General features: G+C 41.5%; 1 protein-coding gene across 4 annotated transcripts in view; it reads left to right on the forward strand.

Annotated features, from left to right (window-relative positions):
• The window catches only part of gria4b (glutamate receptor, ionotropic, AMPA 4b), a 92,989-nt gene that overhangs the window by 23,776 nt on the left and 50,113 nt on the right, over positions 1 to 19,100 (forward strand). For all 4 annotated transcript variants that reach the window (XM_028031380.1, XM_028031379.1, XM_028031378.1 and 1 more), the window contains exon 3: positions 16,523 to 16,762. In XM_028031380.1, coding sequence (XP_027887181.1) covers positions 16,523 to 16,762 — 240 coding nt within the window. The remainder of the gene's footprint in view (positions 1 to 16,522; positions 16,763 to 19,100) is intronic.

The raw sequence follows: 19,100 nt of genomic DNA on the forward strand, positions 1-19,100 counted from the left end.
CCAGGCTTTAGGTCACTTCCTGTGGATGGTCCAGGTTTTAGATCACTCCCTGTAGATGGTCCATTTTTTAGGTCACTTCCTGTAGATGGTCCATTTTTTAGGTCACTTCCTGTAGATGGTCCATTTTTTAGGTCACTTCCTGTAGATGGTCCAGGCTTTAGGTCACTTCCTGTGGATGGTCCAGGCTTTAGGTCACTTCCTGTGGATGGTCCAGGCTTTAGGTCACTTCCTGTAGATGGTCCAGGCTTTAGGTCACTTCCTGTAGATGGTCCATTTTTTAGGTCACTTCCTGTAGATCAGGGGTGTCGAACTCCAGTCCTCAAGGGCCGCAGTCCTGCAACTTTTAGATGTGCCTCTGCTGCACCACACCTGAACAGAATAATTAGGTCATTAAGGCTCTGGAGAACTGATCTACACAAGATTGAGGTAATTAAGCAATTTCATTCCAGTGTTTTGTACTTGTGGCACATCTAAAAACTGCAGGACAGCGGCCCTCGAGGCCTGGAGTTTGAGACCTGTGCTGTAGATGGTCCAGGCTTTAGGTCACTTCCTGTGGATGGTCCAGGCTTTAGGTCACTTCCTGTAGATGGTCCAGGCTTTAGGTCACTTCCTGTGGATGGTCCAGGCTTTAGGTCACTTCCTGTAGATGGTCCAGGCTTTAGGTCACTTCCTGTAGATGGTTCAGGCTTTAGGTCACTTCCTGTAGATGGTCCAGGCTTTAGGTCACTTCCTGTAGATGGTCCATTTTTTAGGTCACTTCCTGTAGATGGTTCAGGCTTTAGGTCACTTCCTGTAGATGGACCAGGTTTTAGGTCACTTCCTGTAGATTGTTCAGGCTGTAGCTGGAAGTGACCTTCCATCTACAGGAAGGGTCTCAAACTCCAGGCCTCGAGCACCGCAGACCTACAGTTTTTAGATGTGCCACAGGTACAAAACACTGGAATGAAATGGCTTAATTACCTCCTCCTTGTGTAGATCAGTTCTCAGAGCCTTAATGACCTAATTATTCCATTCAGGTGTGGCGCAGCAGAGGCACATCTAAAAGTTGCAGGACTGCGGCCCTCGAGGACTGGAGGTTGAGACCCTGATCTACAGGAAGGTCACTTCCTGTAGATTGTTCAGGCTTTAGGTCACTTCCTGTCTCTGCTGAAGTATTGTTGACGTTACTTACGCCGTTTTCGTGCCAACAGTCCAAACGGCGGCCCATCCTCAGGCTGCTGACGTTCCAGGGCCTTTGGTAGAGAATCAGGCCCACAGCATCACAGAACCTCCTCTTTACTTCACAGTGTTTTCCTTCCTTTTCATCTGGAGGTTTTATGGCTGGAAAGCTGCATGTTAGTTTAATCTGCCCAAAACACATCTGGCCCAGTGGAGTTTACCTGACTTTTATTAGAAATTAATCGATTAGTTTTTGGATTTATTTCTGTTGGGGTTTTTTACCACTTTCCAACATATCAATACAGATTGTGAGATATTTATAAATGAATTAATACCATGGTGAAAATGACTTGTTCTTATGGCAGGCTCTATGAACTCAAATTATTGCTGTTAATGTTTGACTGTTTTCTCAGTGCGGTGCGTTCACTGACCATAAAGAGACAGGATTTTCAGTTTTGAGTGTGCTGGTAGCCTGTAGGACTGAAACAGATCCAGATCCCCAGTCGTTGACCCGGTCCATTTCTCATCTTTATGGCTCAGTCCTTCAAAGCTTATTATTATTAAAATACATTTTATTTCTCTTTGTTCTTATTCATTGTGGTTCTGGTTCCCTTTGGACCCATTTTCTACTGTAAACCAGGACAGATTCTGATGAAGCCGGTGTGTGATTGGTTAGAGCCAGGTATTTCAGAAGTCGACTTGTGATTGGCTACGATCTTCATGGTGAAGTGAGAAACAACAAACTGGGTCTGGGATATTTACTGGATGAGCTTTAATGATAATGGTTAGAGACGTGGACACTGCATGGCTGCCAGCAGGATCTCTGGACCGACCAGGATGGGAACACTGGGAGTATTGGGGGAACTGGGAGGACTGGAAACATTGGGAAAACTGGGAGGACTGGGGAACCGTCTATCTGTGAGTGTTCCCAGTTCTCCCTGCATCCTGATGGAGTTTGCCACTGATGCAGCTTTTTCCTCCAGTGTTTGGTTCTCTTCTGCAAACACCACTTACTGTAAATCCTTACACACACACAGACACTCAGGATCCCAGAGGAGCCTCTCGGCGCTCCCAGTTGGTTCCCAGCGCGAGGCTCCATGTTTCAGCCCGACTCTCTGCTCATTAACCCGCCCGTCTGGTTCCAGGTTGGGTTTAATGGAGGCGCCATCACTCAGTCACTACTTCTTCTTCTGCTGCTGCTGCTGTTTCCTTCAATGTCTTAAAGGAGATGTTTTCATGTTTTGACTCTAAAGTGTTTCTGAATCATGTTGGTTTCATGGATTTCATTGTCAGGATTCAGTTCATGGAAACTGAATCTGTACTGGGGAATATTCTCACTTCATTGTTCAGTTAACTTGTTTTGAAATTAATTTCTGAATACAGTTCATTTTAGTTGATGTGAACTTCTTGTAGCTTTTTATTGGTTTATATGTTGATAAATTGTCTGCAGATCCACAAAGCCTAACCACCACCAACAATTTATTTATAATTTATTTATAAATTTACATGTTCATTTACAAATATTTTTATCCATAACTATTTATCCATTTATTTACCTCTACAAAATGTAATTATATATTTATCTAGTTATATTTATTTATAAATGTATGTATTTATGTATAAATTAATTTATCCACAAGTGTATTTATATATTTGTCGATATATGGATACATTTTTAGATTTATTTATAAATTAATTTACTGTGTAGCTGAATGCAGAGGACTGTATTCTCATATTGTTCTTGAACCTTTTGTTTTTTTTGGCTGAAGCTGACTCACAAACGGTAAACGAAGGCGTCTTTTGTTTGGCGCCCTGCAGCGGGGGGCGCCCAGGCTGCGGTTGCCACGGAAATGACGACCTTGTCCCTGGATTGGTTTGATCTTGTCGTTTTGTAGCGTAGCTTTCTGTTAGAGGGGGTAGCAGATCTGCTTCTCCTCCATCAGGAGTTCCTCCTGGCGTTTCCTGGGAACCCGGCCGGGTTCTCACCTTTAGGTTGTAAATATCCCGTCGCCCCTCCCCCACGCGTTTCTGTGCCAGGGAACTCTAAACATCGCATGCCCTTTGATATCTTCTGCCTGTCTGAGCTTCTGAGACGCTTTCAGCTGTTTCTAAAAATATCCGGGATCTCTGCAGTGTACGGTGCAGCGGCGCAGCCGGGAACGTCGCCTCCACCACGTCAGGCCCGTTTGGGTCAGGTTTTGACCCGTCGCCAAGTTCTGACCTGTTAGTAACCCAGACGAGCAGCCGGGGAAACATCAACATCTCAACACTTTATCAACTTCCAGCAGGTTTTCACTGCCTGATATTTAAAACTTCTATTCACCGGTTCCTGTAGAAACTCCTTCATTTTGTTGCTTTCTGCACAAGAACCTGGTTTTAAATCCATCCAGCCATCCATCCATTTTCTGTTCACCCTTGTCCCTAATGGAGTTGGGAGGGTTGCTGGTGCCCATCTCCAGCTACGTTCCGGGCGAGAGGCGGGGTTCACCCTGGACAGGTCGCCAGTCTGTCGCAGGGCAACACAGAGACATACAGGACAAACAACCATTCACACACACACACTCACACCTAGGGAGAATTTAGAGAGACCAATTAACATGACAGTCATGTTTTTGGACTGTGGGAGGAAGCCGGAGAACCCAGAGAGAACCCACCATGCACAGGGAGAACATGCAAACTCCATGCAGAAAGACCCCGGCCGGGAATCAAACCCAGGACCTTCTTGCTGCAAGGCAACAGTGCTACCAACTGCGCCACTGTGCAGCCCCTGGTTTTAAATCCCCCCCCAAACTTATAACGAAACTAACAAAGCATTTTAATATCATTATTGGTTGAAACTATAGAAACATTGATATCTGCTCCATAATTCAGGATTTTCCCCCAGAAAACTAGCTTAGCCTGTTAGCTGGAGCTAACGTAAACAAGCTATAGTTCATTGTTTCTGTTTTTGACAGGAAGTTTGAGAATATGACTCGGTAGTTATGTGTATTTGGAAGAAACTACTGATGATACTTAAACACCAACTCTGGAGGCAAACACAACACAAAAACATGCAACAGCAATAAATATCAGTTTTTTCCTCGAGTCTTAAAGCTGGTCACATTTAAAAGTAAAATAAATGGGGTGTGCTGTGGTGGTTTAGGGGTTAGCACGACCCACATTTGTAGAACTTGAGTCCTCGACGCGGCCGTTGCGGGTTCGATTCCCGGACCAACGATATTTACCACATGTCTTCCCCCTACTACTACTACTACTTTCGTATAAGGGACACTAGACACTATTTTTTTTTTTATTTCTCCCTGGAGGGGAGAAATAAAAAAATAAAATAAATGAAAAGGAATTAGACCTAAAATTGAAATGATGAGTCAGCAGCTTTGTAAGCTGAACTAAAGATTTGCAGGTAAAACTTGATTTATTTGGTTAAGTTTCCTGGTTTGACGCAGAGCAGAGAGAAAGAACCGCAACAGCTGCAGTTTTAGTTCTAACGGAACCGGATCTGCCGGACTATCAGGAGGTAAAACAGCCACGAAGGGGACGAATTGTGCAAAATTCACATTTTGCATGTTTTTGTGCTTCCATCTGAGTTTCTACTCCTTTAAAAAAAAAAACAGGCCATTCACTCACAAAAGCGTTTTTTTGGCAATAAGTTAATATTTTTTTGTGTCTGGAAAATGAGCTGTTCAAAAGCCTGTAGAATGCTGAGTCACTGCACCGTTACCTAGCAACTCCAGCAAAGTTCCGTCTGTTACCTAGCAACCCAAGCTGAGCTCCTACACATTTGGTCAGCGGGTTTTTCCACTGTATGCGCTGTACAATGGCTGCTGGAAAAGAGAAGTGTTTTGTTTTCGACTTGACATCCAGAAACCTTGTGATGCATTGTTAGAGGTGCCACGTCTACTTTTCAAAGTAGATGTGGTACAGATATTATTGTGCATCTGTTTGCAATCATTTTCATGTGTAAGTATAAACTTTGAGTTGGGGGGTGCGGCCAGCAGGAACTTATTAGGATTTAAAGTGACACAGGCCTTAAAGGAGCTAAACATAAGAAGAAACTGAGCAGAGGTTGTCTAAGAATGATTCTGTGTAACAAATGTAGAAACATGTTTTTCAAGAAACCGTAACAGGTCACCTTTAATATCAGACAGGAAGTAAAGAGCTTGTGTTTTTTGGGGGGGTGGGGGGGGGGGGGGGGGGTTTGCAGGATAAATAATGTCTTGATGTCATGAAGGCTGATTTTTCTCTCTGTATTTGCTGGTGGGGGATGGGCAGTGCTAGCATGTAAGCTAATGGTTTCTGACTCAGAGAGCACAGTGTGGGCCGGAGGCAGAGCTGCACCACGATGCCGGGTCAGGTGGCTGCTGGTTTGCTGTCGGCTCCGGGCCCCGGGCCCCAGCGGAGCCTCCTCCCTGACAGGACGCGGTTCTGATCAGGGGAACATACCGAGCAGAGCGCCGGCCGCCTCGCTAACCGAGCCGCTCGCTCTGAGGATAGCAGTCCGTTTTCAGCCAACGCTGTCAGAACTGCTCACCCTCAGAGCTGGACCCAACCGGACCGGACCGGGTCAGGCCGTCCCAAACCGGTCATCCACTCAGAGCAGCAGCCAGAGACAGGAGTGATCATAGTGGCCTGGAGGGGAATCATCACTCACTCTGGGTCTGGGAGGAGACTGACAGGACGATGAACCGGGTCAGGACACAGAGGGACACGACACAAAAACAACATCTACCAAGCATTTCTGTCTCGTTTCTACAAATATCTAATTTCACTCAAAATAAAATAACCTGTCAGGTTACAGGTGACCTGTAACCTATCATGTTTCCTTGAACAAGTTAGCAAAGCATACAGAACATGTTTCTACAGTTTTTTAGACAGAATTTTTCTTAGATAATGAGATTTCAGTCTTCTTTCAGAATCAGCTGCTTTAGGGCCTCTGTCACTTTAAATCTAAATAAGCTGCTGTTGGACACGCCCCCAACTCGCATATCAAAAAGGCAACACAGAGATATGCAATTATACAACTGTACATCTTTGAACAGCATTAGTGGAGCCTCCTGCACAACCAATAAGAATCCAGCAAGAGGTTTCCTGGTGGCGAGTCAGTAACAGCAGCCATTGTACAGTGCATACAGCGGTAAAACCAGCTGAACAAACATACTGGAGCTCAGCTTAGGTTGCTAGGTAACGGGGAGGAACTCTGCTGGGGTTGCTAGGTAACAGCACACTGTGGAATATGAGTTAACAATCTAGATGTATTTTAATGACTCATTTTCCAGACACCAAAGAGACAATAGCTTATTGTAGAAAAACAGCTGGGTGTTTTTTTTTAAGTGATCTCATTTTTAGAAACAGTAGAAACCCAATTGGAATAACAAAAATATTTTAAATGTAAATTTTAAATTTCAAATTTACATTTTGACATTTAAAACAAAAGTGTCAAAAAAACACTTTTTTTTAAATGAGAAAATATTAGTTCCACTGGCAGATTATTTGATTTATAATACAGGAAAAATATCATGTCACAAGTGAAATAATGTGCCAGTAGAACCAGAATTTACTGACTTAAAGTTTCTTGTCGGTTAGTTTTGTCTTATTTCAGGTGAACTAAGACGTTTGCATTGGAAACTAAACTGAAAATATTTGGTAAGATTTAGATTTTTGCCAGTGCAGCATCTCAGCACCGTCTAAATACTCTGGTCCAAACGACCAGAACCGCCTGCTGATCTTCTGCTTCTGGATCTCTGGTTCTGTCTGGGAGCCGCTGAGCCGTTTGGAGAGTTCTGGTTCTGGTTTTATGATCCGGTTCTTTATGGTTCTGGCCTCCAGCTGGGTGTTGGCGTCAGCTGGACTAAACGCCGTTTATAAACCCCGTTTATAAAGCTGATGACTGTAAAACAGGACGAGTTACTGCTGGAGCAGAACCTCAGGCAACTGGAACCAGAACAATAAATCACAAACCGGTCCTGAACAGAAACTGTTGTCCCTCTTCCAGAAATGTCTCATCGTCTTCAGGAACGTCAGGCTCATTTTCTGGGTTTAAACAACGGAAACATTTAAATAAAATTCATTTTTAATTAACCCTTTGAGAACCAGGTCCAAAAGTCCTCATACAGGATCCAGATTTCTCCTGCCTGCATGTTTCAGATCAAACCGAAGTCTAATAACCTGAGGAAATACAAGAACCTGTTGGTTTATGTAATATTTTGCATGAAAATTCCTGATGTTTTAAACTGTTTCTTCTTCACATGTTGCCATAAAACCTCCAATAACAGAAAAAGTATCTAGATTTGTGGCGAGTTGCTTTTTAAATTAAAAAGTCCCCGGAGGATCTGAAAAGTTGTTAAATAAAGCGACAAAGTGCTGAACTTCCTCCGCTCACTTGGCCACGCCCCTCAGTCCATCTTGGCTCCGCCCACTTTGATGCATTTTGGTTTTGTCAGTTATGCTTTCACCTGGGCGTTAGTTCGTGACTCTCCTAGAAGTCCGCCTCTCATTTTGCACTTGAAATTTCAAGAAGTCTTCAGGAAGCACATCTCAGTCCACTGAGGATCTTTGGAAAGGGGAGGAGCTTAGAGAGCAGCTCTGTTAGCTCAGTTCCAATATTTCAGGTCGAATTATTGTGTGTTTGGACCGTTATTGCCTCTGGTTCTGGATGCTGTTCCGCTTGAAGCACTCTTTATTGCTCACATTTTTTGCTTTTGGACATTTGTTATGATCCGTAACTATGACAACGAGAACCAAAGAGCAGAGAGAGAAGGAGGAAGTTAAGTCCATCTCTTCCGTCCATTATCTCCCCTACTCCAGCGTCTCTCCTCATGTTTTATATTGAGCTGAAGTTGAACTGTTAGCATGTTAGCATGAGACTGTCGCGCAGCAGCAGTCTTCAATCAGAGGCCTGTACAAAATTGTTGGAATACTGACTGCTGCTGGAGCAATACCATCCGGTTACGACATTTAATTTACGTTTGGGCTAAATAAAGACGAGTTTTCCTCTTGCATCATGAACTATTATTATTATGAACAGTGACAATAGAAGTCTGGGCCTGACTTGGCGACTGGTCCAGATCCAGAGTTTGAAAATGGCCGCCACCGTACAGCATCCGTTTGGTGACATGTTTGATGTCTTTATGAGGAAAACGATGCATCGGCATCACCAAGTCACCAGCGTCTGTCAAAACTGGGAGCCGCACCGCAGCTTATGGGTTTTACTGCTGACATGTTTCCACCTGGGATTCACACATGTCCCACTGTGTGTGTGCGTGGGGGGGTGTTTGTGTGTGTGGGGCGACCGGATCTGTGTGAGACAGAGCTGGAGGCAGTTCTGCTGAAAAAGCAGCAAATATGGAGACAAGGAGACGATTGGAGGTTAATTTATGAAAAGCAGCAAAAGAGTTTCCTCACATTTTGTCACATTATAATAAACTTCAGAGTTTTTCAGTTAATGTTTTATGTGAGTTTAATGTGACGTGGACAGAAAATGATTCATAGTTTTCAGTTGGGAGAAGAAAGCCAGAAGAAGTCAGGTTCTGATGTTCCACGTTTCTGCTGGAATCTGATTTTTTGTTTTGTTTAATTTTATTACATTAGGATGAATAACCAAGTTGTACTGCGCTAACTAACTTAGTACTTTAGAATCGGCCTGGAAAGATTAATCTAGTGGAAGCTAAGTGCGCTAATCATTTTCAGAGTTAGCAAAAAATGCTGAAGCGCTGAGCTACAAATTAGCTCTGCCATTAGCATGTTAGCGGAAGTGTGCCAACCGCCGTCCAAATGAAACACAGTGTTAGCTCCGTTTGTGAATTCCATCAAATCTTAACAGATTTGTACTTAAAAAACTTGCCTTTTTATTCTTTTCACCAAACGAAAAAGTTTAATTGTACCTGAAGATAATTTGGTGTCTTCACAGCTCATTTGGAGCTTCATCCTGGAGATGACTCAGCGTTTAGATCCCAAATTATCATTCTCTACAGGTGACTGTAAAAGCTTTTTATTTGACTGATCTCTGTCTGCGTTCCCTCCTGGTTCCTCATGTTTTATGGATGCTAAGTGATAAAGCATTAAAAGGAGTTTAGTTCACTCACCCCTCAGTGGCGCCACTTAAAATATTCACACTCAGAAGCATTCGGTGCCCTCTGCTGAATCCCCCGAGGACGTCTGCTGCTGAACCTCGTTTGAAGCTTTTTGTTGTTGTTTTTAAGAGTCAGAGTAGATTTTATTCACCTGTCGCCACGAGTGTGAAAGCCGTAGAGTTCCTGACCTGCTTCAGCTTCAGAGTTACAGCCACGCTGCTGCGTTTACGGATTCCTGCACAGAGGGATCATAAAGTTAAAGTCCGCAGGCTGAATTATTCTCCCAGTCAAATCCTTCAGCTTCTGGAGAACAGCTTCACGCCAGGATCTAAACAAAAATCTGGAAAATTGATGCAGATGTTTGGAGCTCAGTTTCAACCGTAACATTACAATGACACATGAAAATGTAGCTCTTTAAAATCTAGGTATTTAAATGTCCACATTCAGCTGCATTGGTGTAAGGAGACATCATTAAATACGACACCAACACTGTATTAGCAGAAGCTAACGCTAAAGCGATACACCAACGTGTTATTTAGAGGAAGCTAATGCTAAAGCGCTACAACAACGTGTTATTTAGAGGAAGCTAATGCTAAAGCGCTACACCGACATGTTATTTAGAGAAAGCTAATGCTAAAGCGCTACACCAACATGTTATTTAGAGGAAGCTAAAGCTAAAGCGCTACACCAACATGTTATTTAGAGGAAGCTAATGCTAAAGCGCTACACCAACATGTTATTTAGAGGAAGCTAATGCTAAAGAGCTACACCAACATGTTATTTAGAGGAAGCTAATGCTAAAGAGCTACACCAATATGTTATTTGGAGGAAGCTAAAGCTAAAGCGCTACACCAACATGTTATTTAGAGGAAGCTAATGCTAAAGCGCTACACCAACATGTTATTTAGAGGAAGCTAATGCTAAAGCGCTACACCAACATGTTATTTAGAGGAAGCTAATGCTAAAGAGCTACACCAATATGTTATTTGGAGGAAGCTAAAGCTAAAGCGCTACACCAACATGTTATTTAGAGGAAGCTAATGCTAAAGCGCTACACCAACATGTTATTTAGAGGAAGCTAATGCTAAAGCGCTACACAAACATGTTATTTAGAGGAAGCTAATGCTAAAGCGCTACACCAACATGTTATTTAGAGGAAGCTAATGCTAAAGAGCTACACCAATATGTTATTTGGAGGAAGCTAATGCTAAATCGCTACACCAACATGTTATTTAGAGGAAGCTAATGCTAAAGCGCTACACCAACATGTTATTTAGAGGAAGCTAATGCTAAAGCGCTACACCAACATGTTATTTAGAGGAAGCTAATGCTAAAGCGCTACACCAACATGTTATTTAGAGGAAGCTAATGCTAAAGAGCTACACCAATATGTTATTTGGAGGAAGCTAAAGCTAAAGCGCTACACCAACATGTTATTTAGAGGAAGCTAATGCTAAAGCGCTACACCAACATGTTATTTAGAGGAAGCTAATGCTAAAGCGCTACACAAACATGTTATTTAGAGGAAGCTAATGCTAAAGCGCTACACCAACATGTTATTTAGAGGAAGCTAATGCTAAAGAGCTACACCAATATGTTATTTGGAGGAAGCTAATGCTAAATCGCTACACCACCACTGTATTGTGGTAAATAGTTTTAAGGAGTTTCTTCCTTTCAGGCTCAGATCACATCAGGATGAATTTCTCCTCTCATCCTTCCAGCGTTCAGCCCCAAGACTCTGATCTTTGTGACGGGCTGCTGGAGAACAGGATCAGGATGAGGAGTGGAGCATCTCTCCTTCCTCCCGGGGCATGATGGGAGACCAAGTGAAGCAGACAGAATGCGGCGCTGCGCTGTGTGACGACAGCAAGCATGATGTGACGTCTCTCTGTCCCTCCTGCTGCACGTTTGTGGGTTTCCTGCGCACAAATGCTCAGCTTCCACCCGACTGCACAGAAGCACAGGGCATGAGAGCCTTATTCACTCTGACACACACACACACACACACACACACTGGGGAATGAGAGGAGGCAGCAGAGTACTGTAAGGTGACAGGTTTAACCGTGTGGCTGCAGGAAGCAGGCGTGTTTCTGTCAAACATGCTTATGAGACGCTTAACACTGCGACTCTGATTTCTTCATACGTGTTCATGATCTTCTGCTGCAGGAAATTAGAGCTGCTCTTATTCCGTTTCTCAGATTTAATTTGATGTTGATGGATTTTCTGCACATTGTGAAAATGTTGCACAGCAGCTCTGATCTCCTGCTGCGTTTCCTCCAAGATGGCCGACGTCGTCGTCTGCGTCGGCAGACCTGCTGCGTTTCTGAAGACGTTTCCTCAGACTTTGACTGGTTCATTGAAAATGATTCAACTTCATCCAATATGCTGGAGACCGCTGGCTAAAGCAGTAGCTGTCCTAACGCTAAAGCGATACACTTTGTCACTGAAACACAAACAGGGCTTCAGATTGTTCAATAAGCCAATTAATCAGTCAAGTTTGTTTCTGCAGCACATTTTAGCTACAAGGCGGTTCAAAGTGTTTTAAAAACACAAAAATAAAAAACTATTCAGCGAGAAACAGAAACAAACTTTACATTTTGTCCAGTAATATCATCAAAATCATTTATACACATCAAATTATTTCACAGCTAAAACATTAACTTTAAAAAATGTTGTCATCCGTTGTTTTACCATTGTTGATTTGTATTCAGGGGCCGAACAAAATCAATTCAAGGACCACAAATGGCCCCCGGGCCACACTTTGACCACCCCATGTTTATCACCTAAAATCCCAGCGAAGTAAAATTAAACTTTCAGTTTTAATGTGAGATAATTTAGCCGGAAGGAGTCGCTGAACGTCAGCAGATTTAATCCAGCCCCTGCTGAACTTTGACCCTGAATTTAATCTGAATCGTGCGGAGCCCTAACCGACCGTCAGCAGAACCGGTGCCGTCCGTTCTGTGCAGCTCGGCTCGATAAATGGATCCAGCATGGTGGTGTGGGCGGGGCCTCACGGCGGGGGTGGGGCTTCTGCTGTGTTAGTGTGCCGCTCATCGACCCGCTGCAGCGGCGCGCTGACCTGGATGTGCAGCAGAGTGTGAGGCCGTTTCAGGGTCACCGCTGAGCGGGCCGGGCCGGGCCGGGAGACCAGCACACCGCTACCGGATCGCTCCAGCTACCTGAGGGGCCAAACATATGGGGGCCAAGAATGGCACGCTGCAACTCCCCCGAGGGCCACAAAGTATTCAGCATTCTAGTGATAAGGAGGCCTGTCGCAATAATCAATAAATCAATTAATCACATAGTAAATTAAAACAAACTTTCCATTTTGATGATTTAGAATTTTTCTTCTACTAAAAACTGGATGATAAAAGTTTTTATTCTGGTGGTCTGAATTTAGACGGCTTTATTTATTTTTGCTTGCTAAGTCAACAAGCTCATGGCAGAATATTGTGATGAAATAAAACCAGTCAGATCTCTGACAGACTAAAAACAAGAATTTATTGTTTTCTGTATTTTTCTGACCTTGATTTTTCTACTGATGCAGCTTAAAACAACCAAACACAAATTTTAAGAAATTTATGAGAACCTGTCAAAGTGAAGGAGAAAATTTAGAATTTTTAAATGTTTTTTTCCCCCCAAAAAATCTGAATGGTGCGGCATGCATTTATATTCATCTGAAATGAGTCAGAACTCTGTAGATCCACTTCTGGCTGCAGTTTTTCTGGGTTTTATCTCAAACATATGTGAACATCTGGAGCATTTTTTCCCATTCTTCATAAAACATCAGGTTTTTAAGTTTGGATTTAGGCCTTTGACTAGGCCGTTCTAACACATGACTCTGCTTTATTGAGTTGAACCTTGACCACAGTCTGCTGCCAGGTTTCTTCCATCCACCTTCACATCAACTCTTAAACACTCCCCTGTCCCACAGCATGATGCTGCCATCTCTTTGTTTTTGCAGATTTTTATTTAAAAACAAAAACATTTCTCGGTTTCTTTCTCCTTCCTTCTCTTTGTGTTTCTCTGTCGCGTAAAATCTTTAAAATATTGAAACATTTTTCTCTGTCGGTGAAGCTTTGATCCTCTTTAAGTTCAGAAATATGAAATTAGGACGATATTCGTCCAGATTTGTTTCTTTATGCGGCAGTTTGGTTGGGAGTTTTGAGTCTAGATATTCACTTTTCAGACTCGCAGCGTCTCCGAAACAGTAACAACAACAACAACAACAAAAAACGACAGGATTTAAACCAGAAGCAGTGAGCTGGAAAATCCTGAACAGGCGCAGAGAGCCACAGATGAGTCTGTGATTCATAACTCAGCAGCAAATCAATGGCTGATATGAATTATTGATCAGTGAACACAACATGGCCACCGAGGCCTGGAACGGCTCCTCACTGACACATCTAGCTGCCAATTTCTAGACCCAACTTCTAACCAGGGCTCGACACAGTATGGACAGAAACTCTGACTTTTGAACTGTTCTTCATCTCTTTTATTCAATATTCAATCATTATTGCATTAGATTAGCATTAATGCTAACCTCAGTTGGTTCCTTTAGTGGTTTTTATCTGATAAAACGAGACGAAAACAGGAGAAAGTTTCAAAGTTTCATTAGAAGATTTAAGAGAAATGATGCTTCCCCAAATCCAGACCTTAACAACGGAGCCCAGAGAGAGAGCACGCAGACTGTCAGAGTCAGGGGTGATCAAAGTGTGGGTCGGGGGCCATTAGTGGCCCTTGAAATTATTTTTTTCGGCAAGTCAAGAATGGTAAAAACAATTTTAAAATTTTTAAATATTTGCTTTTCTTTTAATAATTCAACAATCCGAGGCCATTTCATGTTCTGGGATTAAAATTTTATAGAGATTTCATAAAGATCTTTTTTTTTATTATTGTTGAGCAGATAAAATAAATAAACAAGAAAATGTCATTAAAACAAATTTTTCGATGTTTAATGGAGTTTGTGGCTGTTCTGCTGTTTAAATTTGACAGTTTTCATTGAACATCTCTGTTTCAGGCAATAAAAACATTTTCTGCTAAGAAATAAATTAGGAATTAGTTTAGATTATTAATATGTTACATTACCAATATTATACTACATGTTTCTGTTGAAACTGGCAAATCAGAACAATTGGAGGGGGACAAAATTCATTAAAATAAAGATGTAAAAAAAATGTTATTTTTGTTTGTTTAATCTGCTCAACAATAATAAACATTTTTAAGAAATCTACATAAAATTAAAGACCCAGAACAGAAAAATGACTTTGGACTTTTGCATTATTAAAAGAAAAACAGACATTTTCCAAAACATCTCTGGGTCATCAGTTGTTTTTTTTCTATTCTTGACTTGTATTCCAGGGCCAAACAAAATAACTTTAAGGACCACTAATGGCCCCTGGCCTCACTTTGATCCCCCCTGACATAAAACATAAAAAGTCTGATTTTATTTGCATTTTTTTCTGTATTTCTTGTCGTGTTAAAGTTTATTTGGGGTGTTCCTGAAGTGGTTCTTCTTCTCTGGAGATAATGTTTGTTGTTTTCTCAGAGCCGCAGTTTAAATATTCTGAGATGAAAATGCTTGTTTGCTGCTAGCGGGTTTATCTGGCCTCCGTCTGCATTAGCTGCGTGTCAAACAGAAGAGGAAATGTTTGTCTCAGGAACATCTTGAGCTCTTCCTCTTCTCTTTCTGCTCAGAGTGGCAGCGGCGGCTCATTATTTCTTTCCTGTTGTCGTTCCGTGCGGCGAGGAGGAGAAGAAGAAGAAAGGAGGCCATTAGCGCCACGGCGCGCCGCTCTGTAATGAGAGCTGCTGTTGACTTTATGCTAATCAAAGTTTCTGTTTAACTCAAAGCGTGGCCAAAGGAAACAGTTTCTGTTCATGTCAGCACAGAGGAAATGTTTGATCAGAACGAGCCTCAACCATCAGCCTCCAACACCGAGCTCAAGCTAACCGCTCTGTTAGCTTTCATTCTAGCATGTAACCTCTATGCTAACAGCAGTGTTCATTCGTCTGGTATAAAAAATAATGCTTTTAAAAGTCACTTTCTCTGGATTTTCACACAAGATCATTGAATTCCCGATTTATTTTTTTAAATTATTTTTTTTAAAAAGTTTTGGTGAATTTTTCTGCAAAAAAGTCAAAAACATAAAATTTAAGTGATGCTAACTCCGACCTGCAGGGGGCAGTGTTTGTTCTTTCTACTGTTCTGCTGTCCCAGCCTTACTTGATTTCAAGTTGTAGCTTCTGACTCCAACCTGACAGCTTTTGTTTTTTCCCCATTTTTCTTCTGTATGAAGAAATTTAATGAGAAAAAAATCCTACCAAATGTTTCTAAATCATCGACACAAAATCTGATATTTTAATCACAAAAACACCACAAAAACAATTCCTTGGAATCCTGGAGGGACTGAAATTTTTTCATAAGAGCTGCTGAAGAGAATATTGATGAAAATGTTGCAGATTATTTCCTTTATAAACAGCCTGTGGCAATTATCAATTTGAATCCCAAAAACTATTTCATTTTTTGTTTTTACTTGTTAAATAATCAAACTAATCACAGAATATTTTAATCAAATAAAAGCAGTCATATCTCTGCAGCTCTTTCTTGCAGGTAAAAAAAAAAAACCCTAAGGTTTTAATTTTTTCTGTATTTTTGTGTATTTTCAGCGACAGGAACAGTTCACGTCTCTCTTGTTTTATATGCTGGATAAATATTATTGTTTGTGGTGACAACTGCTGGGATCATTTATGAATTTGTTATCATGACAGGCCCACTCACAATTAACTGTTTCAGCCGGATACTTTAGCTTGTATTTAAGTGAATAATTTTTTTATATATATTTATAAAAACCTTCTCAGATTATTTCACTTACAATAAGACATTTTTCTCAATATTTATGAAAAAGTTCTAATTCCATAAGCAGATTTTTATCACTTACAACATGAGAAAAATGTCTTATTGTAAGTGAAATAATAATAGTCAGGCATTACTGACTTAAACTCATTTCTTTCTGAAAAGTGACTTTTAAGTTTGTTTGGTTTCGAGTGAACTGAGATATTTCTAGTAAAAACTGGATAAAAATAGTTGGTGTGATTTTGTGTTTTTACAGTGCATGAGCCTCAGTGAAAGATTAAATCCAGCTGCTTCGGTTTGCTGTCATAAATTCTGCTCATTTTCAACGTTGAATTTCATTTTAAAGTTACATTTTCTGACTCTGTGTTCCAGGCCTCCTCCCAGGCCGGTGACCTTTGACCTCTGCGCTGCTGACTGCCCCCTGTTGTGTGTTTGTCCGCAGTTTGCTCGCAGTATTCCCGCGGTGTCTTCGCCATCTTCGGCCTGTACGACAAGCGGTCGGTGCACACGCTGACGTCGTTCTGCAGCGCGCTGCACATCTCCCTCATCACGCCCAGCTTCCCCACCGAGGGCGAGAGCCAGTTCGCCCTGCAGCTGCGGCCGTCCATCCGCCGCGCGCTGCTCTCCCTGCTCGACCACTACGACTGGAAGAAGTTCGTCTTCCTGTACGACACGGACCGAGGTGAGACCGCCTCTGGAAACGCGTTCCTGCTTTCCAACGGGAAGCAAATGCAGCATGAGTCGGTTTGGTCTAATCCAGCGGTTAGTCTGGTCCCAAACGTCCAGTTTTAGGACCAGACTTTTGATGCAGGTTTGTTGCTGTTGTGCTTTAAATGAATGAGAATAAATCTCTCAGTCTGCTTTTAGAAATCTGAGTTCAGTAATTAGTTTATTATGTTTTATAGGACGGGTGACAATATTAAATGTGGATAAATAATTGAATGTGAGGTTTAAACACCATTCAGTGTGGGAATAACTGAAGAGTTTAAACTGGTGGAAATCAAAAGATGTTATATTTTCTAACTGCTCCTTTCTGAACAAATCCTGTGAAATTGCATGTAAGTCCACATGATTATTCATTTTTTCTTTCTGCTTTTAGTTAGTGTCTGTTTGAAATAAAATAAATAAATAAACGTGCAGCTCTAAATGCATTGCTTACCATTTACACTATAATTACATTAATAATAGGTGGACGGCTCATTTGTTTTTGGTGGATTTTTCTTATCAAAGTCACTGATTTATTTTTGTTGCCCTTTTTAAAATATTTGCAAGAAATTTTGCCATATTTTTTTCCTCAATAAACCACTGATAAAATTTACATGTAGAAGAAAAAGATGAAGGAAAACTAAAACAGACTGGAAACATGAATTGTAACTTGACTGAGGTACAGTGAAGGAGAAGAAGTTGGAAATACTGCCACCTACAGGTGGGAGTTAACATCGCGTAAACGTAATTTTGTTTTGACCATTTTTGCTCAAATCTTGCAATAATCCTCGCGTGAGTGTGAAAAAATATGGGGATTTGTTGATTTTGCGTGAATTTCCACAATCGTGGAATCATAAAATAATCATTCTAATCATTAAAACTATTAATAATAATAATAATAATAATAATAATAATAATAACAGCTTTCATTGATGATGTTTCTGTTTTCATTTCAGATCATTAAACTCATCTGAAGATCATCAGAGTAAAAACAAACAGGCGTTTTTAAAAAGATTATTCAAAAGTAATCGCTCCCTGAATCAGCGTGTTTAGGTTTGGTTTAGCGTCGCCGTGGGTCTGATCTGCTACTCAACCGTTTTGAGACGGTTGAACAGCTTTGCGCAAAGCCTTTGACTAGGCCACTCCAAAACCTTCTTTCTGGTTTTTACCTCTCTGAGTTGAACTTTAAATGTTTTTAAATGCAGATAAATCTCGGTGTCAGGATGTTTTATCTGCGTCGTTTCTCAGGTTTTTTTTTCTGGTTTAATATCGAAGTGAAACCTCCGGAAAGCGTTTCTTGGTTCACACTTCTCTCCCTGCTCCCGGTTTGTTCGGATTCAGCGCACCGTGTCACATTTCCATTACAGGCAGAGCGGCGGCGGCGCCTGGCGGGCCGCTGCCTCCATCTCTGAGCTGATTGGCTGACGGGGCTGCGGCGCCGACCCAATCTGCTCAGAAAACCCATTCCTGCCTCTGCGTCTCTTATCTGGGGGTCACGCACGCTTGACTGGGTAAAAAGCTTCTCTCTTCTCTCCGCTCAACAAAAGCCGCAGGAATCTGATCGAGTGTTCTGCAGAAGTCCAGCATGGCTTCCTGTCGGAGGCGGCGCCGCCTGGCAGAACGACGCAGCGGGACTTTAACACAGATTCATCAGAAACTTTACAGTGATGAGGCAAAAGGCAGGGGAAGCAAAACGCAGCCAGAGCTGATCTAGATAATCCAGAAACAGAAACGGTTTGCTGCGCTGAGAGCCGCGGAGCAGCCTTACATGATCAGATATTTTATCATAATACACAGGAAACAGGAGGAGAGAAGAAATATTTACTGAAAATGGATGATGGAGGATTATAGAAGAAACATAAAACTATCAGAACAGAATCAAAATATGAGAATAAAGCTAATAAGATGAGAATAAAAGGATGCTAATTTTTTCTGAAGTTATAAAATTATCAAAATAAAGTGGGACTATGGGAATAAAGTCAATATTGTGAGAATAGTCATGAAATTACGAGATAAGTCACAATGATAGGATTTCACATTATTTCAACTTTATTTTTGTAGTTTTATTATTTTTATTTTCTTCCGTTATAAATCAGAATGTTCTATTAATCCAGTAAAATCTGATTTTGATTTGGTGCTATGAACTGAATCATGGGAAGACTGCTGGCAAAGATTACAGATCAAGGAAAGTTTGGTGGAAGGACAAACTGTGGTCGCAAAAACGGGAATTCCATTAAGAGTGTTGTGGTTTAGGAGGAAAAACCGTCCACACATATATCTATTAAAACAGTTTTGATTTATTTCTTATCCTGATC

Source organism: Xiphophorus couchianus, chromosome 11, assembly GCF_001444195.1.
Source record: "Xiphophorus couchianus chromosome 11, X_couchianus-1.0, whole genome shotgun sequence".
In the NCBI taxonomy this organism is placed as follows: Eukaryota; Metazoa; Chordata; class Actinopteri; order Cyprinodontiformes; family Poeciliidae; genus Xiphophorus; species Xiphophorus couchianus.